Raw genomic sequence first — 27,855 nt, forward strand, 5'->3', positions numbered from 1 at the left:
GTACAAGAATATAACTACTATAATACTGCCTCCTATGTACAAGAATATAACTACTATAATACTGCTCCTATGTACAAGAATATAACTGCTATAATACTGCCTCCTGTGTACAAGAATATAACTACTATAATACTGCCTCCTATGTACAAGAATATAACTACTATAATACTGATCCTATGTACAAGAATATAACTACTATAATACTGCCTCCTATGTACAAGAATATAACTACTATAATACTGCTTCCTATGTACAAGAATATAACTGCTATAATACTGCTCCTATGTACAAGAATATAACTACTATAATACCGCCTCCTATGTACAAGAATATAACTACTATAATACTGCTCCTATGTACAAGAATATAACTACTATAATACTGCTCCTATGTACAGTAATATAACTACTATAATACTGCTCCTATGTACAAGACTATAACTACTATAATACTGCTCCTATGTACAGTAATATAACTACTATAATACTGCTCCTATGTACAGTAATATAACTACTATAATACTGCTCCTATGTACAAGAATATAACTACTATAATACTGTCTCCTATGTACAAGAATATAACTACTATAATACTGCTCCTATGTACAAGAATATAACTACTATAATACTGCTCCTATGTACAAGAATATAACTACTATAATACTGCTCCTATGTACAAGAATATAACTACTATAATACTGCCTCCTATGTACAAGACTATAACTACTATAATACTGCTCCTATGTACAAGAATATAACTACTATAATACTGCTCCTATGTACAAGAATATAACTACTATAATACTGCCTCCTATGTACAAGACTATAACTACTATAATACTGCTCCTATGTAGGCAGTCGTTAAATGACTAGATGCTATTTCTTTGGGACCATTTCACTGACGGCGGTATGATGACAGTTGTGTATATTCAGGGACTGCCCTGAAACAAATATTTAAGCAGAATGTGAAATGCTGAAGTGTTCTGGTCCAGTGGTTTATAAAACACTTCTGGCTCCTGATCTATAGTGTATACCGCTACCAGGGCCTGGACGGCGGTGAGACTACGAGGCGAGGATCCAGACATCACATCTTCTCACCGCAGTAAATCGCCTGTATACATTCATTACCGCTGCTGCTGTTTTGGCGCAGTTATTTACCGCTGACGTCCTTCGCCTCTCTTCCCTGTTGTCTATCATGTCGGTCCGTGTCCTTCAGGATGTGTAGCGTGATATAATATGACGGCTTCTGCCAGTCAGCTGACATTATTTTACCCCCAGAAAATCCAGACGGTTTGGGCAGTGAGAATAGAGCCGGGCCCCCAGTAATTATACGTAGAGAAGGGAAGAAAGGAGCGGGCAGAGCTTCAGCTTCTGTGCAGCATGAAGAGTGTGCAAGGACTAATTCAGACTGGGCCTCAGATTGACGCAACCCTTCATTATAGCAGTTGTGGCCGATCTCCGAGGTCTCGCACCATCAACATGTAAGGGCTCATGCACACAACTGTTGCCGTTTCTGCGGTCTGCGAAGTGCGGATCCGCACAACATGGATACCAGCCGTGTGTGTTCCTCATTTTGCGAAACGGAAAATCCTGCCTTCTATAGAACTGTCCTATCCTTTTCAGTAAAACAGACAAAAATCGGACATTTCTATTTTTTCGGGGTCGCGAAACGAACATACGCATGCGGAGAACACACGTGTGGGCTTTCTGCATCTTTTGTGGCCCCATTGAAGGGATTGCTGATCGGATGCGGACAAAAAAATAAGTTCATGTGCATAAGATCTAAACTACTGATCGGTCATGGTTTTTGCATGCAGTGACTAAATGCCGCTATGCTATGTACAAAATAATACCTTCATACAGTGATTAATGCTGCCAAACAATACCTGAATAATATCTCCAAACAGTGACTGCCATACAGTGACGGGATAACACCTCTATACTGGATAACACCTCCATACAGCGACTGGATCACGCCGCCATACGGCGACTGGGTCACGCCGCCATACGGCGACTGGGTCACGCCGCCATACAGCGACTGGGTCACGCCGCCATACGGCGACTGGGTCACGCCGCCATACAGCGACTGGGTCACGCCGCCATACAGCGACTGGGTCACGCCGCCATACAGGGACTGCATAACGTCTCCAAACGGCAAAGCAGATTTGGTGGTCTGACAACCCCTGCAGGTGTGGTGGTGGTCACCCAGCTTTCCTACATTCGGATATCACTAAGACATGGCTGGATACAAGCGGAGATGAGAAGATGGCTGGAGGAGGTTGTGGGTATTTCAGGGCTTGTTTTTTGCGCCCCGAGGCGATGAAGCTGTGATCTTGGTGTCCTGCGACTTGCTGACTCCTCTTGGCAGGTCCTCCGTGTTTTCCTCCTTGTCCTGTGGACCGCTGCCATCTTCCACGCCCCGCTGCTTTCCTTGACAGTCTTCTCCCGGCAGTGTTTCTTCAAGCATCAGCGATGTCAAGGTGAATGTCTGTCTTCCCTGCCGACCAAGCGTTTTTTTAGATTTCCAGAAAAAAAGAGTCTTCTCCGTACATAGAGAACGGTGACATCTCTGAATTCAGAGCGGCCGCAGCGAAGCGGAACGTCTCGCCGTGCAAACCGTATCATGGACGTCATCTTCTGATGGTATTTGGGAGCCGCACACTTTGAGATTTTTTCAGGAATAATATATCAGGTTACTAGTAGTGCTAAATAATATCAGTTATGTATAGTATTATAATACCGCCATATGTGGTGCCTAAAATAGTGATATGCAGTGTCGGTATTACCAGTATGATAGCACCACTCAGTACCCAAATAAAGTGTCCAAATAATACCGCCATCAGCTACAACAGTATAGCTATGGTATATCGCTGTACAGTGATTGAACGAAACTGTCCTACATACCGCCATCCAGTGACTAAATAATTCTGTTTTTAAATAAGTAACAAATACCTCAAAAGTTTAAGTAGTATATCTTACAGTGACTGAATAATATTGTCATGTAGTGACCCTTTCTTAACTTCATACCGTGACTGAATAATATCACTACATAGTTACTCAATAATACCGCCATGCAGTGATTTAATATTAAATACAGTCACCGCATAGTACACCTAACTGAATAATCCCTCCATGCAATGTCTAATACCGCAATATAGTGGCTGAATATTACCGTCATAACCGTATACAGCAACTGCGTATTACCTCCCATCACCATCTGGTGAGTCCAAAATATATCCATGCACTAACTGTATAATACCGTGACACAGTGACTGATATAGGACCTCAGTTCAGTAACTATATTGAGGCTCGTCACCGTCGTGGCCTGCTATTGGCTGTGGCTGTGCAGGGATCTGGACCGACGCGGGTGCCGTGGAGAAGGTAAGTATAATCCATACAAGGGGCTCGGACACTGGGGGGGGGGGGGGGGGGATATTTTAGATATCGGATAACCCCCTTTAAGCCTTTGCTCAACTGTTTCTTATTAAGCCCTCTCTGCTCCCATGGCGGTATCACACAGCTTTCCCAGATTTCTGCAAGGCATGCACATTACTTGAGCCTCCTCCCTGCACTGTGAAATGCATCGGATCATCCGACCTAATTATTTTTTGTTTTCACTTTGTTTTTGCTTTTCATTGTTTTATATATATATTTTTTTTACTTTTTTCTTTTTTTGTGGGCTAATTGCTGATCTGTACTAAAAATGAAAATCATCTCTTACATAAATGATGCCGTCAGATGGTATCGCTATCATGACTTTGCTAAAGTAAGAACAATCAGGTATTAAAAGGGTTTTCTGGGACCCAGCAGCCGTACACACCCACCTTAGTGACTCATAACTTGCCAGTACAAAAAAAAGTTTGTAATATACTTACCTCATAGTTGCCCTGATCGGCTACTCTGGAACCCGGCCACTCTAGAACTCTTGTTCTAAAAGTTCTGCAGCTGCCAATGTCATGTCCTTTACCTGGTTTCCGGCCTGGGCTATAGACGGGACGTCACTTCTGCTGTGGACGGCAAATTCACAGCAGAACTAACTGTTATGTCCTTTGCCGACGTTGCGTCCTTTATCAGGTTTCTGGCCTGGGCTGTGGACGGGACGTTAGTTCCGCTGTGAATTTGCCGTCCACAGCAGAAGTGACGTCCCGTCTATAGCCCAGGCCGGAAACCAGGTAAAGGACATGACATTGGCAGGTGCAGAACTTTTAGAACAAGAGTTTCCAGAGTGGCCGATTCATGCAACTATGATAGGTAAGTATGCTACAAACTCTTGCTGGCTGGTTAGGACTAATTAAAGTGGGTTTACCCCTTTAACATTGTCATCTTGAACAGTTTACAGTCCTGTCCCTTACTGGGAAAGCTGGTTGATGTTCAGTATGGCTGCCTTGGTCACCAGCTTTGTCAGACTCCTGAAGGGAAACATTTGCCTAGTTGTGCTATAGCAGGGTATGTACGATATCTCCTAAACAGACTTTTAAAAGTCTTTTTGAAAACTAGGTGACCTTTTAACGTAGGGGTGGCCAAATTGTAGAACCCCCCCCCAAGGATTTAATTAATTGAAACCTTCACAGAAGGCATGAACATTTGTACTACTTTATACAACAATCCACATAAAAAATATCTTGTAATATTGCAGTTATTACAATGGTCAGCTTTGCTGTATAGACGAGACAGGATAAGCAGAGCCATCTCCTTGTTAGTGATTGGGTGAATTAATCACAGCTCTTTTGCATCACTAGAGACCTAAATAATGCAGGAGAATAACATCATACACACACATAGAGGACGATGTATGCAGCTTTTATGTCATTCCCTGGTTCCTCGGGGGAGGGGCCATTCTGAGTCACTTCCTGGAAACTAATACTCCATGACATTTATCTGTTACCTGATTACTATTCATTGTATCTAGCATAAAGCTCACACACCCTGCTGCACTGTCTATATGGGAAGGAATTGTCTCCAGTATGGCTTGTGCTAAAAAGGCAATTCTGTGAAAACGGGTCACAGAAGGTCAGGGGATGAATGTCGTTTTTTTTCAAGGGACGGCCTTGGTTTCTTATCTTAATGAAATTCCGGTAAAATCCAAGATAAATATCTGATCACAGGACGGGGACAGAATGTTAAATCCAGGTCCCTGAAATATTTCACATTCCTCTGTCATCCTGATGGAGGGTCAGCTGACCATGAAAGTAACCCTCCACCAGAGCTCTGTCTCCTAACAAGCTGGGCATAATCAGGACTGGTTTTCAGTCTCTACATATGAAAACAAATTACTCTATTCACTGACAGCAAGCAGTTGAGAATAATAAATAATTGATATTCAAAGTGTATTGGAAGGTCGCAGAGCATTTTTATTTTCAAGAAACCAGGAATATCCCTTTAATATTTGCAGTGCTGAGTTCATTTTTGTACTTTACCGTCATACTCATCATGATTCCTCTTTTTATCCACAGTGGGAGCTTCTATGGTTCATGATCCTCACGTTCACCTTCTTCCTCACCCTCACGTGGTTTTATTTCTGGTGGGAAGTTCACAACGACTACAATGAATTCAACTGGTGAGTGTAAACCGCCCCCCTCCTATAAATAGAGACATATCAGTTATATTCTTGTACGTAGGAGGCAGTATTATAGCAGTTATATTCTTGTACATAGGAGCAGTATTATAGTAGCTATATTCTTGTACATAGGAGCAGTATTATAGCAGTTATATTCTTGTACATAGGAGCAGTATTATAGTAGTTATATTCTTGTATATAGGAGGCAGTATTATAGTAGTTATATTCTTGTACATAGGAGCAGTATTATAGTAGTTATATTCTTGTACATAGGAGCAGTATTATAGTAGTTATATTCTTGTACATAGGAGACAGTATTATAGTAGTTATATTCTTGTACATAGGAGCAGTATTATAGTAGTTATATTCTTGTACATAGGAGCAGTATTATAGTAGTTATATTCTTGTACATAGGAGGCAGTATTATAGTAGTTATATTTGTGTACATAGGAGCAGTATTATAGTAGTTATATTCTTGTACATAGGAGCAGTATTATAGTAGTTATATTCTTGTACATAGGAGCAGTATTATAGTAGTTATATTCTTGTACATAGGAGCAGTATTATAGTAGTTATATTCTTGTACATAGGAGCAGTATTATAGTAGTTATATTCTTGCACATAGGAGCAGTATTATAGTAGTTATATTCTTGTACATAGGAGGCAGTATTATAGTAGTTATATTCTTGTACATAGGAGGCAGTATTATAGTAGTTATATTCTTGTACATAGGAGCAGTATTATAGTAGTTATATTCTTGGACATAAGAGCAGTATTATAGTAGTTGTATTCTTGTACATAGGAGCAGTAATATAGTAGTTATATTCTTGTACATAGGAGGCAGTATTATAGTAGGTATATTCTTGTACATAGGAGGCAGTATTATAGTAGTTATATTCCTGTACATAGGAGCAGTATTATAGTAGGTATATTCTTGTACATAGGAGGCAGTATTATAGTAGTTATATTCTTGTACATAGGAGCAGTATTATAGTAGTTATATTCTTGTACATAGGAGCAGTAATATAGTAGTTATATTCTTGTACATAGGAGGCAGTATTATAGTAGGTATATTCTTTTACATAGGCAGTATTATAGTAGTTATATTCTTGTACATAGGAGCAGTATTATAGTAGTTATATAATTGTACATAGGAGGCAGTATTATAGTAGTTATATTCTTGTACATAGGAGCAGTATTATAGTAGTTATATTCTTGTACATAGGAGCAGTATTATAGTAGTTACAGTTGCAAGGAAAAGTATGTGAACCCTTTGGAATGATATCGATTTCTGCACAAATTGGTCATAAAATGTGTTTTGATCTTCATCTAAGTCACAACAATAGACAATCACAGTCTGCTTAAACTAATAACACACAAAGAATTAAATGTTACCATGTTTTTATTGAACACACCATGTAAACATTCACAGTGCAGGTGGAAAAAGTATGTGAACCCCTAGACTAATGACCTCTCCAAGAGCTAATTGGAGTGAGGTGTCAGCCACCTGGAGTCCAATCAATGAGATGAGATTGGAGGTGTTGGTTACAGCTGTCCTGCCCTATAAAAAACACACACACCAGTTCTGGGTTTGCTTTTCACAAGAAGCATTGCCTGATGTGAATGATGCCTCGCACAAAAGAGCTCTCAGAAGACCTACGATTAAGAATTGTTGACTTGCATAAAGCTGGAACAGGTTATAAAAGTATCTCCAAAAGCCTTGCTGTTCATCAGTCCACGGTAAGACAAATGGTCTGTAAATGGAGAAAGTTCAGCACTGCTGCTACTCTCCCTAGGAGCGGCCGTCCTGTAAAGATGACTGCAAGAGCACAGCGCAGACTGCTCAATGAGGTGAAGAAGAATCCTAGAGTGTCAGCTACAGACTTACAAAAGTCTCTGGCATATGCTAACATCCCTGTTAGCGAATTTACGATACGTAAAACACTAAACAAGAATGGATTTCATGGGAGGATACCACAGAGGAAGCCACTGCTGTCCAAACAAAACATTGCTGCACGTTTACAGTTTACACAAGAGCACCTGGATGTTCCACAGCAGTACTGGCAAAATATTCTGTGGACAGATGAAACCAAAGTTGAGTTGTTTGGAAGAAATACATAACACTATGTGTGGAGAAAAAGAGGCACAGCACACCAGCATCAAAACCTCATCCCAACTGTGAAGTATGCTGGTGGGGGCATCATGGTTTGGGGCTGCTTCGCTGCGTCAGGGCCTGGACGGATTGCTATCATCGAAGGAAAAATTAATTCCCAAGTTTATCAAGACATTTTGTAGGAGAACTTAAGGCCATCTGTCCACCAGCTGAAGGTCAACAGAAGATGGGTTTTGCAACAGGACAACGACCCAAAGCATAGAAGCAAATTAAGAGCAGAATGGCTTAAACAGAAGAAAATACGCCTTCTGGAGCGGCCCAGTCAGAGTCCTGACCTCAACCCGATTGAGATGCTGGGGCCGGACCTCAAGAAAGCGATTCACACCAGACATCCCAAGAATATTGCTGAACTGAAACAGTTCTGTAAAGAGGAATGGTCAAGAATTACTCCTGACCGTTGTGCACGTCTGATCTGCAACTACAGGAAACGTTTGGTTGAAGTTATTGCTGCCAAAGGAGGTTCAGCCAGTTATTAAAGCCAAGGGTTCACATACTTTTTCCACCTGCACTGTGAATGTTTACATGGTGTGTTCAATAAAAACATGGTAATATTCTTTGTGTGTTATTAGTTAAGCAGACGGTGATTGTCTATTGCTGTGACTTAGATGAAGATCAGATCACATTTTTTGACCAATTTGTGCAGAAATCCATGTCATTCCAAAGGGTTCACATACTTTTCCTTGCAACTGTATATCCTTGTACATAGGAGCAGTATTATAGTAGTTATATTCTTGTACATAGGAGGCAGTATTATAGTAGTTATATTATTGTACATAGGAGGGAGTATTATAGTAGTTATATTTTTGTACATAGGAGGCAGTATTATAGTAGTTATATTCTTGTACATAGGAGCAGTATTATAGCAGTTATATTCTTGTACATAGGAGCAGTATTATAGTAGTTATATTCTTATACATAGGAGGAGTATTATAGCAGTTATATTCTTGTACATAGGAAGCAGTATTATAGTAGTTATATTCTTGTACATAGGATCAGTATTATAGTAATTATATTCTTGTACATAGGAGGCAGTATTATAGCAGTTATATTTTTGTACATAGGAGCAGTATTATAGTAGTTATATTCTTGTACATAGGAGCAGTATTATAGTAGTTATATTCTTGTACATAGGAGGCAGTATTATAGTAGTTATATCCTTGTACATAGGAGGCAGTATTATAGTAGTTATATTCTTGTACATAGGAGGCAGTATTCTAGTAGTTATATTCTTGTACATAGGAGGCAGTATTATAGTAGTTATATTCTTGTACATAGGAGGCATTATTATAGTAGTTATATTCTTGTACATAGGATCAGTATTATAGTAGTTATATTCTTGTACATAGGAGCATTATTATAGTAGTTATATTCTTGTACATAGGAGGCAGTATTATAGTAGTTATAGTCTTGTACATAGGAGCAGTATTATAGTAGTTATATTCTTGTACATAGGAGGCAGTATTATAGTAGTTATAGTCTTGTACATAGGAGCAGTATTATAGTAGTTATATTCTTGTACATACGAGCAGTATTATAGTAGCTATATTCTTGTACATAGGAGCAGTATTATAGTAGTTATATTCTTGTACATAGGAGGCAGTATTATAGTAGTTATATTCTCGTACATAGGAGCAGTATTATAGTAGTTATATTCTTGTACATAGGAGCAGTATTATAGTAGTTATATTCCTGTACATAGGAGCAGTATTATAGTAGTTATATTCTTGTACATAGGAGGCAGTATTATAGTAGTTATATTCTTGTACATAGGAGGCGGTATTATAGTAGTTATATTCTTGTACATAGGAGGCAGTATTATAGATCATGGGTCTATATGATGATGAGAGTTCAGTTAAACCTGTGGTTGGATTATAATAATGCGGAGTAATGTTGCTGGAAAATGTCTGTGTTCTGTTTGTAAATCTCATCTAAAACTGAATGCTTTCAGCTGAGGTTATTGAAACAGCATTGGAGTCATTTGTGCGTTGATAAAGTGGTTTTCTTGTGTTACTTTGTGTTTGGCCTCTGGAGATTGATTCACTTGTAATGTCAGGGATGTGTTGCTTGTCTTGTAGGACTGATCAAGATGGATGCTCTGCTTAATATTCAGGCACAGTGTAACAGCATCATTTGTGTACCTGCATTGTGACCAGCGCAGTTTGGGGAGGAGGTATGAGATCTTCTATAGACTTCCCAGGACATTACTGTAGCACAGTACAGACCATGGTGTGGGATACATGGGATGTGGAATATGTTAGATTTCTGCTTTCCTGCCATGTTTTTCTGCCTGCCTGACTGCATTATACTTTGATACTTCTTTATAGAGGGAAGCCGTCTTAGACATGAAGTTATTATCTCTCCAGTTAATATAATTTAGGTTTAAAATCATGTAAAAATAATAATAACAATAATGTTATATTTATATAGAGCCATGATATTCCGCAGCACTGTCCGATTCAAACCGTACTTGTACCGTCATGGCCAAAAGTTGTAAGACTAACACACATTTTTGTTTGCGCGCAGTTTGCTGCTTCAGTGTTTTTGGCTCTTTTTGTCAGATGTTTCTGTGGTAAACTGAAGGAAAATTATAATCATTTCATACGTGTGATGACCCTTCTTTTTGTTCTGCAGTTCTCCCTGCCATGCTGGATGTCGGCTTCTGGGCCAAATCCTTACCGATGACAACCCAGTCGTACCTAATCATTGCTTGGAATGTATCACAATTCCTGTGTTTGTTTGTATACCCACTTTTTGAAGATTGATCATAGGTTCTCCATGGGATTGAGATCTTGGGAGTTTCCTGGACACTGACCCAAATTTCATTGTTTTGTTCAGCGAGCCACTTAGTTTTTTATCACTTTTGCTTTGTGACATAGTGTCCATCATACTGGAAAAAAACATTGGTCATCACCAGATTGCTCCTGGATGGTCGGGAGAAGTTGCTCCTTGGATGGTCGAGAGAAGTTGCTCTTGGATGGACGGGAGAAGTTGCTCTTGGTGGAGATTTTGATCCCATTCTTTATTCATGGCCATGTTCTTGTAAGTGAGCCCACTCCTTTGGATAAGAAGCGACGTCAGACATGAATGGTTTCCAGAGGCTTTACTGTTGGCATGACACGGGACTCGTGGTAGTGCTCAGATTTTCTTCTCCGGACACTCATTTTTGTATATGTCCCAAACAGTCTGAAGGGGTCTTCATCAGAAAAAATAACTTGTGCCCCCCCCCAGTCTTCTGTAGTCCAATCCCTGTAATTCCTGCAGAATGTCTATCTGTCCTGGATGTTTTCTTGGACAGAAGTGGCTTCTTTGCTGCCCTTTTTGACACTAGGCCATCCTCCTAAGCAAGTTTCTCATACAAGGGAGTGGGCTCACTCACAAGAACACTGCCATGAATAAAGAATGGGATGAAGACCTCCTCCAAGAGCAGCTTCCCCCAACCATCCAGGAGCAACTTCCCCCAACCATCCAGGAGCAACTTCCCCAACCATCCAGGAGCAACTTCTCCCAACCATCCAGGAGCAACTTCCCCCAACCATCCAGGAGCAACTTCTCCCAACCATCCAGGAGCAACTTATCCCAACCATCCAGGAGCAACTTCTCCCAACCATCCAGGAGCAACTTCTCCCATCCATCCAGGAGCAACTTCTCCCATCCATCCAGGAGCAACTTCTCCCATCCATCCAGGAGCAACTTCTCCCATCCATCCAGGAGCAACTTCTCCCATCCATCCAGGAGCAACTTCTCCCTTCCATCAATCTGGTGAGGAACAATGCTTTTTCAAGCATGATGGAGCACCAAGTCAAAAGTGATAACTAGGTGGCTTGATGAACAAAACATTTACATTTTGGGTCCATCAGCAGAAAACTTCCCAGATCTAAATCCCATAGAGAACCTGCACTCAATCCCAAAAGAAATGGATGGACAAACAAAACCACATACATTGTAATAAACTTCGAGGACTGACCAGACAAGAATGGGTTGTCATTAGTCAGAATTTGGCCCAGAAGCTCATATCCAGCATGACAGGGCGAACTGGAGAAGGAAAAGAAGGGTCAAGGCCAGAAACTTCCAACAAAAAGATCCAGAAACACTGAAGCTTGGAACTGCGTGAAAACCAAAATATATGTCAGTATGTACAGTCCTGACCAAAACATTAGGCCAGGCCTGCACAGACAAAATCTGACATTAGAGTTGCAAAACTAATCAACATTTCAGACAATAGCAGTTTGAGACTTGTTTACAGGAGCGTACAGTCTTTATGCAAATAAATTGCATGATCCTGTGAGTCCTCCTTTCCCCGCCCACTCATAAAGCCTGTGAGTCCTGCTTCCACCACCCACTCAAAAAGCCTTTGATTCCTGCTTCCACCTCTCACTCATAAAGCCTGCGAGTCCTGCTTCCACCTCTCACTCATAAAGCCTGTGAGTCCTCCTTTCCACGCCCACTCAAAAATCCTTCGAGTCCTGCTTCCACCTCTCACTCATAAAGCCTGCGAGTCCTGCTTCCACCTCTCACTCATAAAGCCTGCGAGTCCTGCTTCTACATCCCACTCATAAAGCCTGTGAGTCCTGCTTCCACCTCTCACTCATAAAGCCTGTGAGTCCTGCTTCCACCTCTCACTCATAAAGCCTGTCAGTCCTGCTTCTACATCCCACTCATAAAGCCTGCGAGTCCTGCTTCTACATCCCACTCATAAAGCCTGTGAGTCCTGCTTCTACATCCCACTCATAAAGCCTGTAAGTCCTGCTTCTACATCTCACTCATAAAGCCTGCGAGTCCTGCTTCCACCTCTCACTCATAAAGCCTGTGAGTCCTGCTTCTACATCCCACTCATAAAGCCTGTGAGTCCTGCTTCTACATCCCACTCATAAAGCCTGTGAGTCCTGCTTCCACCTCTCACTCATAAAGCCTGTGAGTCCTGCTTCCACCTCTCACTCATAAAGCCTGTGAGTCCTGCTTCCACCTCTCACTCATAAAGCCTGTGAGTCCTGCTTCCACCGCCCACTCATAGAGAAAGTGATGTGGACAATTGTTGTGGCATCACTGTGCCAACTAACCAATTTGACTTTGGGCAATTCCTGAGGGCAGAGGTCAGGGCAGGCAGAGTTCGTGGAACTGAACAGGTCAGGGCACGCAGCAAAGGGTTAGTACGGTAGACGGGCTAATGTCAGGGCAGGCAGCAAAGTATCAGAATCGGTTAACAAGTAGAAATTCGGTACATGGACCGACAATCCAGAATAGTACACCTACACTGGTGTAAACGAAGAACCTCTCGGGCACGCTCCCACAGGGGAAAGTGCCTTAAATTCTCTGAGGCCTTCAGCCATAGGCTGGGGAAAAATTAGAATGTGTGTGTGCTGGCCCTTTAAGAGCAAGGAAACGTGCTTGCCCTTTGGGTGGAGAGAATAGGCCAGAATGGGAAGCACAGGCTGTGGCCTGCAGGTGCAGAAGGAGAACCCATCAGGACAAGGAGCGTGTCCCTACCTGGGGGAGCGAGGCAGTGGCAGACCTGGCCTGTGAGTCTTACTTCCCCCTCTTATTTATAGCGAAAGCCTAAGAGTCCTGTACCTCCACCCACTGAGAAAGCTTGGATTTATAAGGCCATGCGATAGTCCTACTTAGTGATCCATAAACCCACAATAATAGCGACAATAATAGATTTAAATCTATAATTTACCATTTATTTTGAATCTTTTCCCTCAAACCCATGTTAGTGGGCTCAGCTCCACTGGTCTGTACCCTGCTGCCTGGAGATCAGGAGCCTGTAAAGGGTTAAGAAGCGAAAAGACAGAATGACCTCGATTAGACCTAGATACTTTGGGTTTAAACACTTTCCAGGTCCCTTTATGGGCAGCTTTCTTTTCTACCTTTCTTTTTATCTGAGGGCGCAGTACAGCTGCTATCAGGTGAATTTAAAGGGACATTTGCGTCTGTTCTCTGAATGAGAGTAGTGTGTAGAACTTCTTGTGTGAGGAAGAGGTCGACTACTACTACTACTGATTTGCCTGTTTGGTCTGAAGAAGATCCCAGTGACTAAAGATTTGGCAGTGCCGATTCATTGGTGATTATAAAGAAGAAATTAATTCAATGATAGTGAAATGTGGTTCTGCAGGTTATTAAAGTCATTGCAAGTTCTAGTAATATTTGAAGGTTGGATTCTCTTTGAGAATTGCAGAACCTAAGTTATATAAAGCCACTTATTTTATGGGTTAATGGCTTAAGTTATTGGTGATACTGCTAATCTAATATAAAATTGCCATGCATAAAAATGTTACTAATAGTTTTCTTCTGTAGGTTCTGAAGGTGTTAGCCCCTAATAAGCAGCATCTGATTGCCCAACCTCAACCTTTTTCTCCAAAACCCATTATAGTCTATGACAGTCCTACTTTCTCTGCCCACTAATAGGGAAAGCCTGTAAGTCCTTTTCTTCCCTCTCGCTCTTAGAGAAAGCCTGTGAGTCCTGCTTCCCCCTCCGACTCATAGAGAGAGCCTGTGAGACCTGCTTTCCCCTCCGACTCATAGAGAAAGCCTGTGAGTCCTGCTTTCCCCTCCCACTCCTAGAGAGAGCCTGAGAGTCCTGCTGCCCCCTCCCACTCATAGAGAAAGCCTGTGAGTCCTGCTTTCCCCTCCCACTCATAGAGAAAGCCTGTGAGTCCTGCTGCCCCCTCCCACTCATAGAGAAAGCCTGTGAGTCCTGCTTTCCCCTCCCACTCCTAGAGAGAGCCTGAGAGTCCTGCTGCCCCCTCCCACTCATAGAGAAAGCCTGTGAGTCCTGCTGCCCCCTCCCACTCATAGAGAAAGCCTGTGAGTCCTGCTGACCCCTCCCACTCATAGAGAAAGCCTGTGAGTCCTGCTGCCCCCTCCCACTCATAGAGAAAGCCTGTGAGTCCTGCTGCCCCCTCCCACTCATAGAGAAAGCCTGTGAGTCCTGCTGCCCCCTCCCATTCCTAGAGAGAGCCTGTGAGTCCTGCTGCCCCCTCCCACTCCTAGAGAGAGCCTGTGAGTCCTGCTGCCCCCTCCCATTCCTAGAGAGAGCCTGTGAGTCCTGCTGCCCCCTCCCACTCCTAGAGAGAGCCTGAGAGTCCTGCTGCCCCCTCCCACTCCTAGAAAGAGCCTGTGAGTCCTGCTTCCTGAGTCTGGTGGCAGACAATAGCGGCAGCGGTGTACCCTTGTTATTTTCCCTGATCTACAGTTTGGGAGAGAATCGTGCTGTTCATGGGGCTGATTGATCACCCTAGAGTCCACTTGACCGCACTTGACCTGATGACACTTTCTTCTGTTTTCCAGGTTTTTATATAACAGAACGGGACAATGGGGTGACTGGTCCATTCCAATCCTCGTATCTACTGCTGCTGGCTTCACGTATATTACAGCACTCTTAGTAAGATCTTTTCAGTCTCATTATAGCTCAGTTTTCCGTATATTGAAGGCTAAATTTAATTTACGTATTTTGAACAAATCGTCGGTCACATCCAGAGCTGCATTCACAATTCTGCTGCTGGCACTCAGGAGAGTGTCGGAGAGTGGCATACTGTTACATGGGGTCATATGTAGCATTTCCAAGTTCAGTTCAGAAAACACTACATCTCGCAACGTGGCCGTTCATTTCAGATTTCCTGTTTGATTCAGATATAGATCAGTGTGTATATACATATATATATTCAATCATGGGCACGGATTTACTTGTGTGTGTGTGGTCTTGGGTGGTGGCTTTGGGGTCCGATCTCCAGTGTATCAATGCTCATGTGCGATCCCTCACAGGAGCCAGATGAGAGAGGGGGGGGGGGGGGGGTCACAGGCTCTGACGTTTCGTGTACAGGACCGGGCCACTCCCTAGGGCAGGGATAAGCCTGTACACGAAATGTCAGCACAAGAGCCTGGTGGGTGACGTCGGGGGTCACGTGACCCGCATCGGCCCTGCAGGAACACCGCATTATAAATGAAGACGGTAAATTACAAAAGTATTTTTAATTAAGCTATAAGCCACATTACCATAAGTACATAGAACTCGGACAACCCCTTTAACCGTCACATAAGGTATTAAGTTCTGCTTTCATCCCTTTTATTTCCCAGACTGGTATTTTGCACCGTATGTCTGTATATTGTATGTTACATTTTCTATGATAACCCCATTGTTTGTTCGCACCGTCCTTTTTTCATATTAAAACTTCACTTTATTAGGAGCCTTCTTGTGTTCTACTGATTCCATGACCTTGGAGGAAGCGTTACCTAGATTGCTTTATTAACCCTGTTCATATTCAAGTCTAAGACACAAGCAGATCCTCTGTCGAGGAGGCTGGGGGTTGGTTCTACTGCCTCACTGCCGTCATCCCCACCCTGTGGAGCAAAGACTGCAGTACCACCTTCTCACCTGTTGGTGTGCTGTGTAACATTATAAAGTGCAGTAGCATCACGTTACCTGTAGGAGTGCTGTTCTGTTTATGCATGCAGGTTATTTTACCAGCTCCTTTCCCCTGCAGCACCTTTCTAATGGAGGCAGTAGGGCGTATTTGTTAGTTTGTGCTATTTCATCGCTGAACCCAGCACCAGTCTAGGACAAGACATTACATCTGCTTGATTCATCTTCCACGTGCAGCATTAATACTGTTCTGTAAACCGCGACCTTTGTGTAACCCTGGAGCACGCTCTGCCGCGCGTTAAGCGGCTGCATCCGAAGAACCATTATCCTATGAATATTTATAATCACCCGTGATGGATGGCTCTTATAATAATACACCGGACAAGGTTTAATCCAGCAGAGTAAATATAGTGCAGTACCGCCGCACCCTAGGAGGATGGGTATCTTAAAGGGACAGGCACACACAAAAGCCAGATACTAACATAAAGGCAGCCCGACTAACGGAGGGTTACAATACTTTGTGGGTAGTCCTGACTCCAGTCACATCCAAAGCTGCGGTCAGGATTCTACTTGGCAAACATCAATATTGTGCTGCAATGCATCGCAATACAGGCGCCACAGCCATACCTTTGTGTGAATGGGCCTTTAGGATGGGTTCACATCACAAGTTTGTCATCTGTTTAACCCCTTCCAGGCCAGAGCCATCCGTGTACGGCGCAGCAGGACGTAACTTTCCGCCCAGCGCAGTAGGGCGCTGTGATCAGGTGGTTGCAGGAGCTGCGCCCACTCGATCCGCGGCAGCTGCCAAAATGTATTCCTATTGTAAAAAATAGGGGGAAAAAATTGTCACGTCCGTAACAACCAACTGTTTAAAAATATCACATGATGTACCTCATCAGCGGAACTTCTAAAAAAAGAACTTAATTAAATCTGTCCAATTTGGAAGAAAATATAGTGAGATACTGAGGATTACGCCCAGTATACAGGAGAAGAGGTACTGTGCAGTGTCCATATACAGTCAGGTCCATAAATATTGGGACATGGACACAATTCTAACATTTTTGGCTCTATACACCACCACAATGGATTTGAAATGAAACAAACAAGATGTGCTGTAATTGCAGACTGTCAGCTTTAATGTGAGGGTATTTACATCCAAATCAGGTGAACGGTGCAGGAATTACAGCAGTTTGCATCTGTGCCTCCCACTTGTTAAGGGACCAAAAGTAATGGGACAGAATAATAATCATAAATCAAACTTTCACTTTGCAGTCAATTACAGCCTGAAGTCTGGAACGCATAGACATCACCAGACGCTGGTCTCATCCCTGGTGATGCTCTGCCAGGCCTCTACTGCAACTGTCTCCAGCTCCTGCTTGTTCTTGGAGCATTTTCCCTTCAGTTTTGTCTTCAGCAAGTGAAATGCAGCTCAATTGGATTCAGGTCCGGGGATTGACTCGGCCATTGCATAACATTCCACTTCTTTCCCTTAAAAAACTCTTTGGTTGCTTTTGCAGTATGCTTTGGGTCATTGTCCATCTGCACTGTGAAGCGCCGTCCATGGAGTTCTGAAGCATTTGGCTGAATATGAGCAGATAATATTGCCCCAAACACTTCAGAATTCATCCTGCTGCTTTTGTCAGCAGTCACATCATCAATAAATACAAGAGAAGCAGTTCCATTGGCAGCCATACATGCCCACGCCATGACACTACCACCACCATGCTTCACTGATGAGGTGGTATGCTTAGGACCATGAGCAGTTCCTTCTCCATACTCTTCTCTTCCCATCACTCTGGTACAAGTTGATCTTGGTCTCATCTGTCCATAGGATGTTGTTCCATAACTGTGAAGGCTTTTTTAGATGTTGTTTGGCAAACTCTAATCTGGCCTTCCTGTTTTTGAGGCTCACCAATGGTTTCCATCTTGTGGTGAACCCTCTGTATTCACTCTGGTGAAGTCTTCTCCTGATTGTTGACTTTGACACACATACACCTACCTCCTGGAGAGTGTTCTTGATCTGGTTGTGAAGGGTGTTTTCTTCACCAGGGAAATAATTATTTGGCCATCCACCACAGTTGTTTTCCGTGGTCTTCCGGGTCTTTTGGTGTTGCTGAGCTCACCGGTGCATTCCTTCTTTTTAAAAATGTTCCAAACAGTTGTGTTGGCCACGCCTAATGTTTTTGCTATCTCTCTGATGGGTTGGTTTCAGCCTAATGGTGGCTTGCTTCACTGATAGTGACAGCTCTTTGGATCTCATCTTCAGAGTTGACAGCAACAGATTCCAAATGCAAATAGCAGACTGGAAATGACCTCTGGACCTTTTATCTGCTCATTGTAATTGGGGATAATGAGGGCACACCACACACCTGGCCATGGAACAGCTGAGAAGACAAATGTCCCATTACTTTTGGTTCCTTAACAAGTGGGAGGCACATATGCAAACTGTTGTAATTCCTGCACCGTTCACCTGATTTGGATGTAAATACCCTCAAATTAAAGCTGACAGTCTGCAGGTAAAGCACATCTTGTTTGTTTCATTTCAAATCCATTGTGGTGGTGTATAGAGCCAAAAATGCTAGACTTGTGTCTGTCCCAATATTTATGGACCTGACTGTATACAGAATAAGAGCAGATACTGAGAATTACACCTAGTATACAGGACAGGAGGAGCTGCATAGTATGTATGTGTACATGCACTCACCTAAAGAATTATTAGGAACACCTGTTCTATTTCTCATTATTGCGATTATCTAGTCAACCAATCACAGGATTTTACTAAAGTATGACGTAAAGTCATGATTTTATTAAAGACACGGAGGCGAGTATTGCTTCAACCTTTCTTTACTTCTACCATAGCAGCAAAGAGAAAAAAAGGGTATACAAAATGGAAACCATAGTAACAGACTCCTCCCCCTTATCCCAGTATATCCTTCCTTGTCTGCCTGGGCTCTTCCTCTTTCTTTGTGTCTCAACCAGCGCTGTTCAACCGGAACAACAGACGCCGAAACAACCGGATAACGAAAAAACTTCTCGAACTTGTCGGCTTGGACCGCAACCACCGGACATTCGACCGGACCGGAACTGTGTAACTCCAAAGCATGAAGCCGTTAGTCTCTCAACCTAGGAAAAGATATAAAGAGAGAAAAAACCTTCTAAGAGCATAATCCAGTGCATTAGAAAACATAGGATCCACTTGTAGGAAAAATACTAACAACTTTACAGTTCTGACCATAGGGTAAATCAACATTACATACTTACTTCAAGCCCAAAGGGTGGGTCCAGGGAGGGCAATACTCGCCTCCGTGTCTTTAATAAAATCATGACTTTACGTCATACTTTAGTAAAATCCTGTAATTTTATAACAAGACACGGAGGCTCCTATTGCTTGTTTAAAGCTGAGCCACTAAAGAATCAAAAGCATGTGAAGCCGGCCTAAAATAAAACTCGCGGAAAGTGGAAGACCTGGACCAATCCGCCAATCTCATAACATCTTCCAAGCGAGCCCCAGATATTGTCATGGAAGTAGCTGCCGCACTGCGAACTGAATGTGCCGTGAAGATAGACGTATCAATCCCGGAAAGGGAGAGAATCCACTTAACCCAGCGAGATAAAGTAACACTGGTAACCGGAGCAAATGGGCTGCGAAACGAAATGAATAAGTGGGGAAGAGAACGAGACCGCAATGGACGAGTTCTGTCTTCATATTCGCGTAAGCACGCCACAGGACATAGCTGTGGTGAAGCCGGAAAACGGGGGTAAGAGACTGACCGGATACTGGTTTTCGTGCGACGGGAAATGTTAAAATGGACCCCCTCCGGGGTAAAGGATCTAGCGTCCCAATCCAAAGCACGCACATCCGAAACTCTCTTACAGGAGATTAAACAGAATAAAGTGACTAATTTGGCCGATAACTGACGTAATGACAAAAGATCATTCGAGGGCCAACCGACTAAAAATGTTAAAACATCAGACACATCCCAGGTTGACGAAAACCGTGGCCGAGGTGGTTGGGCCAAACGTGAACCTTTGAGTAAACGACAGACCAGGGGGTGTTGACCCGCTGGGCGTCCCTCGAAACCGTTATGTCTGGAGGAAATCGCTGACCTAAAGACATTGATGGTGCGGTAAGCCTTCCCTGCCTCAAAAAGTGAGGATAAAAAGGCTAAGATGGAATTTACAGGAGCCTCAACGGGATCCAAAGACCGGTCGACGCACCAGCGAGACCAAGAACCCCAGGCGGCTCGATAAGCCCGTCTCGTCCCGGGCGCCCAAGCGCAGTCCAATAAGAACCTAGTTGTTCCTGAAAGTCCAGCGCCTCCTTCTGGACTCCCGAGATTTTGCAAGCTAGGAGGCGTAGCGATCCGTTCTGCAGGAGAGGGTGAACTTCTCCTGCAGGCCCTAGGAGCAGTGACGACTGAGCGGGAAGGAGAAGCGGAAAATCCACCAGAAGTTCCAGGATTTGAGGGAACCAGGACTGGGTTCTCCAAAATGGAACAATCAGAACCAGGTTCGCCAACTGCTGACGAACCTGAAGGAGTACCCGTGGGATAAGCGCGAATGGAGGGAATGCATACATCAACGCACCTCCCCAATGCTGAAGTAGAGCGTCTACTGCCTCCGCCAAGGGATCCGGCCTCCAGCTGAAAAACCTGGGCAGTTGGGTATTCAAACGGGAAGCGAATAGGTCGACTGCAAAGGGACCCCATAGAGAAGAAATAGCAGAAAAAACCACCTCGTCTAACTTCCATTCGCTGGAGTCCGATATGTAGCGCGAACTCCAGTCCGCTAAAATATTGTGAAGGCCGGGAAGGTATTCGGCCACCACAGAAATGTTCCTGTCGAGACAAAATTCCCAAAAATCCTTCGCTAAATGGGTCAGCACCACCGACCGTGTGCCACCCATACAATTGACATACCTGACCGCTGATATGTTGTCCATGCAGAGTCTGATTGCCGAGCTGACCACACCATTGGCAAAACTGCGAATGGCAAACGACCCTGCTAGAAGTTCCAGGGCATTGATGTGAAGACGGGATTCTTCTTGAGACCATGGACCGCCTGTGGACACACCACTGCAATGTGCTCCCCATCCGTGCAGGCTCGCATCGGATTCTATGACCAGATCCGATTGGGGACCCACGATTGCTCTGCCATTCCACACCGACAGGTTGTGGATCCACCATCTCATTTCGTCCCTCGTCTCTGCATCTAATGTGACCATATCTGCGTAAGAGGCCCCCGCCCGAAGGTGAGCAATTTTGAGGCGCTGCAACGCCCGATAATGGAGGGGGGCTGGAAAGATGGCCTGGATCGAGGAGGCCAGAAGTCCGATTATCCTTGCCAAGTGTCGCAACGACATCTGAGGTAGACGTAGGACATGCTTCAGTTCCTTGCGGATGGTCTTGATTTTTGAGAGGGGAAGACTGAGGGATAACTCTTCTGAGTTCACCTGGAACCCCAGGAACTCTATTGACCTGGAAGGGGTCAAACAGGATTTCTCCTGGTTGATGATGAACCCAGGAAACGAGCGACACCGTCAAGTGGAGGTGCCTCAGTAGGAGAGTCTGTGATTGGGCCATGATCAAGATATCGTCCAGGTAGACTATTAGACGAACACCTCTGCTGCGAAGCCAAGCCACCACTGGGCGCATGATCTTGGTAAAGCACCAGGGGGCGGAGGACAGGCCAAACGGAAGGCAGGCGAAGCGCCAGGTCTGACCGTTCCACAGGAACCGCAGCAGGTCTCTTGATGAGGGAGACACTGGGACCGTGAGATAGGCGTCTTTGAGATCTATCTTGGCCAACCAATCGCCTGGAAGGAGCAGATCCCTCAAAAGATGGATGCCCTCCATCTTGAAATGTCGGTATTGTACAAAAGCGTTCAGGGCTTTCAGATTGATCACTGGGCGCATCTGGCCCCCTTTCTTTTGCACCAGGAAAATACTGCTGATTACACCCCTTTGAGTCTCCGGTGCGCGTTCGATCGCGCCTTTTTGTAGAAGGTCCGACAGTTCTCTCTGAAATAGGGAACGTGCTGAATTGGACAGTGGTATCGCAGGGGGGCTGGGATGGAACTTGGATCGGCAATCAGATCTATCGTGAACCCCTGCACAGTAGAAAGGACCCATTGGTCTGAGGTTATGCCTGACCACACATGAGAAAAGAATCGGAGTCTGCCTCCGACTAAATGGTCTAAAAAAGGAGGAGGATGAAGAATATAACTTACCAAATGGTCGGCGGGAGCCTGGATTCCCTCTGAAACCTCGTGACCTGAAGGGAGCGCCTCGTGATGGAAAAAAGGACGGCTGGTGTCTCTGATCCTGGAGGGACGCTCTATAATTAAAGGAGCCTCTGCCGGAACCCCTGGCATGAAAATTGGAACGGCCGGACAGTCGGCCCCTTGAACTGCCGGCCCTGTTAGAAAAACGCCCTTGAAAGACTCGACGCATCGATGTCTGGGCTTTATCTAGAGCCGTAAAGGCTCCTACATATTACCCTAATTCTTTAATAAAAGAGTCGCCAAAGAGCAACCCCTGGGCATCTTTGCCCGCTTCCGTCAAGGCCAGGTTAGAGAGCTTTGGCTCGATCTTAATCAGTATCGCTTTCCGCCTTTCAATAGCGAGCGAGGTATTGACATTACCAGCCACGCATATGGCCCTCTGGGCCCAACCTCTCAATTCCCTAGGGTCTACCTGGCCACCTGCCGCTATAGCGGACTCAGCTAAATCGAAAATTTTTGCTAACGGACCTGTAATGTCCAGTAGTTTGTCTTGGACCGCCTTCAAGGCCGCGTCCAGCCCTTTACGGGGGTTAAAACCCGTCTTCGTCAAAAATTGGACCATTTTCGGATCCACTGATGGCGTCTCACACACTTTGTGTGGAATCAAAGGACGAGGGCACTCCGCTCGCAACTTATTACGCGATTCCTTACTAAGCGGATTGCGTATGCGAGCCTCCATATATTGTGCCACATGTGTGGCGGGCATCCATTCCGCCGAGCGGGGATGGTGGAGCTCCTCGGGGTTAAACAATGGTTCCCCAGACGGATCCAATAAGAGATCCTCTGCTGACCCCTGGTGTAATAACGGGGTTTCCGGGCCTACATTAAGTGCCGGATCCACAGCAATATCCGCCAAATCGTCCTCCACCTCATCCGTCAATTCATAGACATTCTCATGAGTCTCCTCCTCCGACTCCCTATCAGAGTCTGACCTTGGCTCAGGTAGAGACCTGGCAGTCTTCCATGCCCGCGTTTTTTCTGCCTGGCGGGTACAAGCTCGTTTACGCGAACAATGCGCGTTATCTTGGGATGGGGATGGCCCATCAATCTGAAGTGTTCTGGAGGCAATAGGTGATGGCCCTGGAGGCGGGACCAAACCCTGGGCCGCAGTACTAGGACGCGCCATAAGGGCCTGAGATATAGACTGGGTCAATGCAGATGACATTGAACCCATGGCGGTTATGATGGCATTTGAGATAGATCTTTGCAGTGCCACATCATGGTCGTCCGGGTGAATCACCTCAGACCTCCTATCCTGCGCAGGGGAACCCTGATCTACATGGGGGGCTTCACTAGGGGCCACAGAGGCAATGGAATTTTTTCTGAGAGACATGGTACAGGAGAAAAAACGGCAGGAGTTAGTCACCCCAGCCGGAAGTAGCAGGAATAGCACTAGAAGAGAAAAGAGAAAGGGATCATGTAGAATAAATCATAGCAAGGATTTGTGGAAAGGGGGAATATATAAAATCGAACTTACAAGGGCCAGAGGGGTAGTAGAAAAACCACAAGGAAGACGATCTGTGCAGAGCGGTAGTGTCCGGCGTGTGCAGAGCGGCGAACTCACAGAGACGGCGAAATCTCGCGAGATCTCGCCGTCAGCAACAGCCGAACAAGTCAAAGAGCGCCCGAAATCCCGGTCTCACGAGACTTCGGGCGGGGAGGAGAGGAAGAAGAAGGGAAAAGCGCGCGCAATGGCGACGCAGACTGAGGTAAACAGGGGACAAAGGATAACTGGACAGAGAGCGGAACACGCCGGGGGGGGGGGGGGCGGCGGAGCCGCAAGAACCGGTCTAGAGGGCGATATCGACTAATTAGAACGGAGCACAGCCACAAATATACCTGAAGGGAAAAAATATATATACACTAGACAAAAAAACATATAGATGACAGAAAATGAACATCTGTTAAGAATCTACCTAACAAATTGAAAAAGGGGATAAAACCCATGAACCAAAGTAAATATACATATACCAGACCCTGAGCAACGCCACAGAGCTGGAGAGTACTTATCTGCCTGGTAGCAGCAAAGAAAGAGGAAGAGCCCAGGCAGACAAGGAAGGATATACTGGGATAAGGGGGAGGAGTCTGTTACTATGGTTTCCATTTTGTATACCCTTTTTTTCTCTTTGCTGCTATGGTAGAAGTAAAGAAAGGTTGAAGCAATAGGAGCCTCCGTGTCTTGTTATAAAATCACATGGCAGTTGCTTCAATGCATGTAGGGTTGTGGTCCTGGTCAAGACAATCTCCTGAACTCCAAACTGAATGTCAGAATGGGAAAGAAAGGTGATTTAAGCAATTTTGAGCGTGGCATGGTTGTTGGTGCCAGACGGGCCGGTCTGAGTATTTCACAATCTGCTCAGTTACTGGGATTTTCACGCACAACCATATCTAGGGTTTACAAAGAATGGTGTGAAAAGGGAAAAGCATCCAGTATGCGGCCGTCCTGTGGGCGAAAATGCCTTGTGGATGCTGGAGGTCAGAGGAGAATGGGCCGACTGATTCAAGCTGATAGAAGAGCAACGTTGACTGAAATAACCACTCGTTACAACCGAGGTCTGCAGCAAAGCATTTGTGAAGCCACAACACGCACAAGCTTGAGGCGGATGGGCTACAACAGAAGAAGACCCCACCGGGTACCACTCATCTCCACTACAAATAGGAAAAAGAGGCTACAATTTGCACAAGCTCACCAAAATTGGACTGTTGAAGACTGGAAAAATGGTTTCTTGAACATGACAATGAGTTCACTGTACTAAAATGGCCCCCACAGTCACCAGATCTCAACCCTATAGAGCATCTTTGGGATGTGGTGGAACGGGAGCTTCGTGCCCTGGATGTGCATCCCTCAAATCTCCATCAACTGCAAGATGCTATCCTATCAATATGGGCCAACATTTCTAAAGAATGCTATCAGCACCTTGTGGAATCAATGCCACGTAGAATTAAGGCAGTTCTGAAGGCAAAAGGGGGTCCAACACCGTATTAGTTTGGTGTTCCTAATAATTCTTTAGATGTGTGTGTGTGTGTGTGTGTGTGTGTATATACAGACGTGGACAAAATTGTTGGTACCCTTTGGTCAATGAAAGAAAAAGTCACAATGGTCACAGAAATAACTTTAATCTGACAAAAGTAATAATAAATTAAAATTCTATAAATGTTAACCAATGAAAGTCAGACATTGTTTTTCAACCATGCTTCAACAGAATTATGTAAAAAAATAAACTCATGAAACAGGCATGGACAAAAATGATGGTACCCCTAGAAAACACAGAACATAATGTGACCAAAGGGACATGTTAATTCAAGGTGTGTCCACTAATTAGCATCACAGGTGTCTACAACCTTGTAATCAGCCATTGGGCCTATATATGGCTCCAGGTAATCACTGTGTTGTTTGGTGATATGGTGTGTACCACACTCGACATGGACCAGAGGAAGCAAAGGAAAGAGCTGTCTCAAGAGATCAGAAAGAAAATTATAGACAAGCATGTTAAAGGTAAAGGCTATAAGACCATCTCCAAGCAACTAGATGTTCCTGTGAGTACAGTTGCACATATTATTCATAAGTTTAAGATCCATGGGACTGTAGCCAACCTCCCTGGACGTGGCCGCAGGAGGAAAATTGATGACAAATCTAAGAGACGGATAATCCGAATGGTAACAAAAGAGCCTAGAAAGACTTCTAAAGAGATTCAAGGTGAACTTCATGCTCAAGGAACATCAGTGTCAGATCGCACCATCCGTCGTTGTTTGAGCCAAAGTGGACTACATGGGAGACGACCAAGGAGGACACCATTGTTGAAAACGAATCATAAAAAAGCAAGACTGGAATATGCCAAACTACATGTTGACAAGCCACAAAGCTTCTGGGAGAATGTCCTGTGGACAGATGAGACAAAAATCGAAGTTTTTGCCAAGGCACATCAGCTGTATGTTCACAGACGAAAAAATGAAGCATATCAAGAAAAGAACACTGTCCCTACTGTGAAACATGGAGGAGGCTCTGTTATGTTCTGGGGCTGCTTTGCTGCGTCTGGCACAGGGTGTCTTGAATCTGTGCAGGGTACAATGAAATCTCAAGACTATCAAGGAATTCTAGAGAGAAATGTACTAGCCAGTGTCAGAAAGCTTGGTCTCAGTCGCAGGTCATGGGTCTTGCAACAGGACAATGACCCAAAACACACCGCTAAAAACACCCAAGAATGGCTAAGAGGAAAAAATTGGACTATTCTAAAGTGGCCTTCTATGAGCCCTGACCTCAATCCTATTGAGCATCTTTGGAAGGAGCTGAAACATGCAGTCTGGAAAAGGCACCCTTCAAACCGGACACAACTGGAGCAGTTTGCTCATGAGGAGTGGGCCAAAATACCTGCTGAGAGGTGCAGATGTCTCATTGACAGTTACAGGAAGCGTTTGATTGCAGTGATTGCCTCAAAAGGTTGCGCAACAAAATATTAAGTTAGGGGTACCATCATTTTTGTCCATGCCTGTTTCATGAGTTTATTTTTTTACATAATTCTGTTGAAGCATGGTTGAAAAACAATGTCTGACTTTCATTGGTTAACATTTATAGAATTTTAATTTATTATTACTTTTGTCAGATTAAAGTTATTTCTGTGACCATTGTGACTTTTTCTTTCATTGACCAAAGGGTACCAACAATTTTGTCCACGTCTGTATATGTATATATATATATATATATATATATATATATATATATATATATATACACACCCTGCACAGCTCCTCATGTTTTGTATACTGTGTGTGTGACACATTCATGGTCAGTGTACACTAGATGTATGATCACCTATTCGCTCTTGTCCACAACCACAGTAGCACAATACTGATATGCGCTTGCTGTGTATATCAGTCTCACTGAGAAGATATATATGTATTTGCTAGCAGTATACATGACACTAGACCATAAGAAGTGCTGTGGTACAGTATTTACCATAAATGTATATAATTTATACAGTGTGTGTGTGTATATATATTCTGTGTATCTGCAATGTGACAGGAAGATCTGCCGGTGTGAGCTAGGACATGATCATGTGACTGTGTATGTAAGGTTAGGTTGTGCAGAGCAGGGGGCGGGGAAGTGCAGATTATTCACACCCACAAATATTTATGAGGGAGGGCTCAGGCATTGTTGGTACACGCCCCCACAGCTTTGCTGCAGCATGTAAACAAAGCAAGAATAACAGAACCTTGCAAAGGTGTAAGTATGTTTTTTTGTTTTTTGTTTTTAGAAATCAATCTTAACTAATATATACTGTATGTAAGTCCTGATGAGTTTTATGGTTTTTTTTCCTTTCATTACTCGGATATCCCCTTTAAGTCTGGTCATCTGGGGAAGCAGAAAAATCAGTCAGTCCATCAGCTAGTGATCTCCAAAGAAATGACAGTTTGCTATCCTTCATACATGTGTGTCCACCCCCCGGCCTGTGATGGTCAGACCTTTAACAGCAGTTTTTACGACCT

At 44.0% G+C, this 27,855-nt stretch overlaps 1 protein-coding gene across 4 annotated transcripts in view; it reads left to right on the plus strand.

The window, feature by feature from the left end:
- The window catches only part of GDPD5 (glycerophosphodiester phosphodiesterase domain containing 5), a 163,674-nt gene that overhangs the window by 94,759 nt on the left and 41,060 nt on the right, over positions 1-27,855 (plus strand). For 3 of the 4 annotated variants that reach the window (XM_044284763.1, XM_044284765.1, XM_044284764.1), the window contains exons 3-4: positions 5,453-5,556; positions 15,017-15,110. In XM_044284763.1, the coding sequence (XP_044140698.1) occupies positions 5,453-5,556; positions 15,017-15,110 (198 nt within the window). Of the gene's footprint in view, positions 1-5,452; positions 5,557-9,834; positions 9,900-15,016; positions 15,111-27,855 lie in introns of those variants that run through there. The other variant, XM_044284766.1, reaches the window with a different exon arrangement.

The sequence above is a fragment of the Bufo gargarizans genome, chromosome 3 (assembly GCF_014858855.1).
Source record: "Bufo gargarizans isolate SCDJY-AF-19 chromosome 3, ASM1485885v1, whole genome shotgun sequence".
Classification (NCBI taxonomy): Eukaryota; Metazoa; Chordata; class Amphibia; order Anura; family Bufonidae; genus Bufo; species Bufo gargarizans.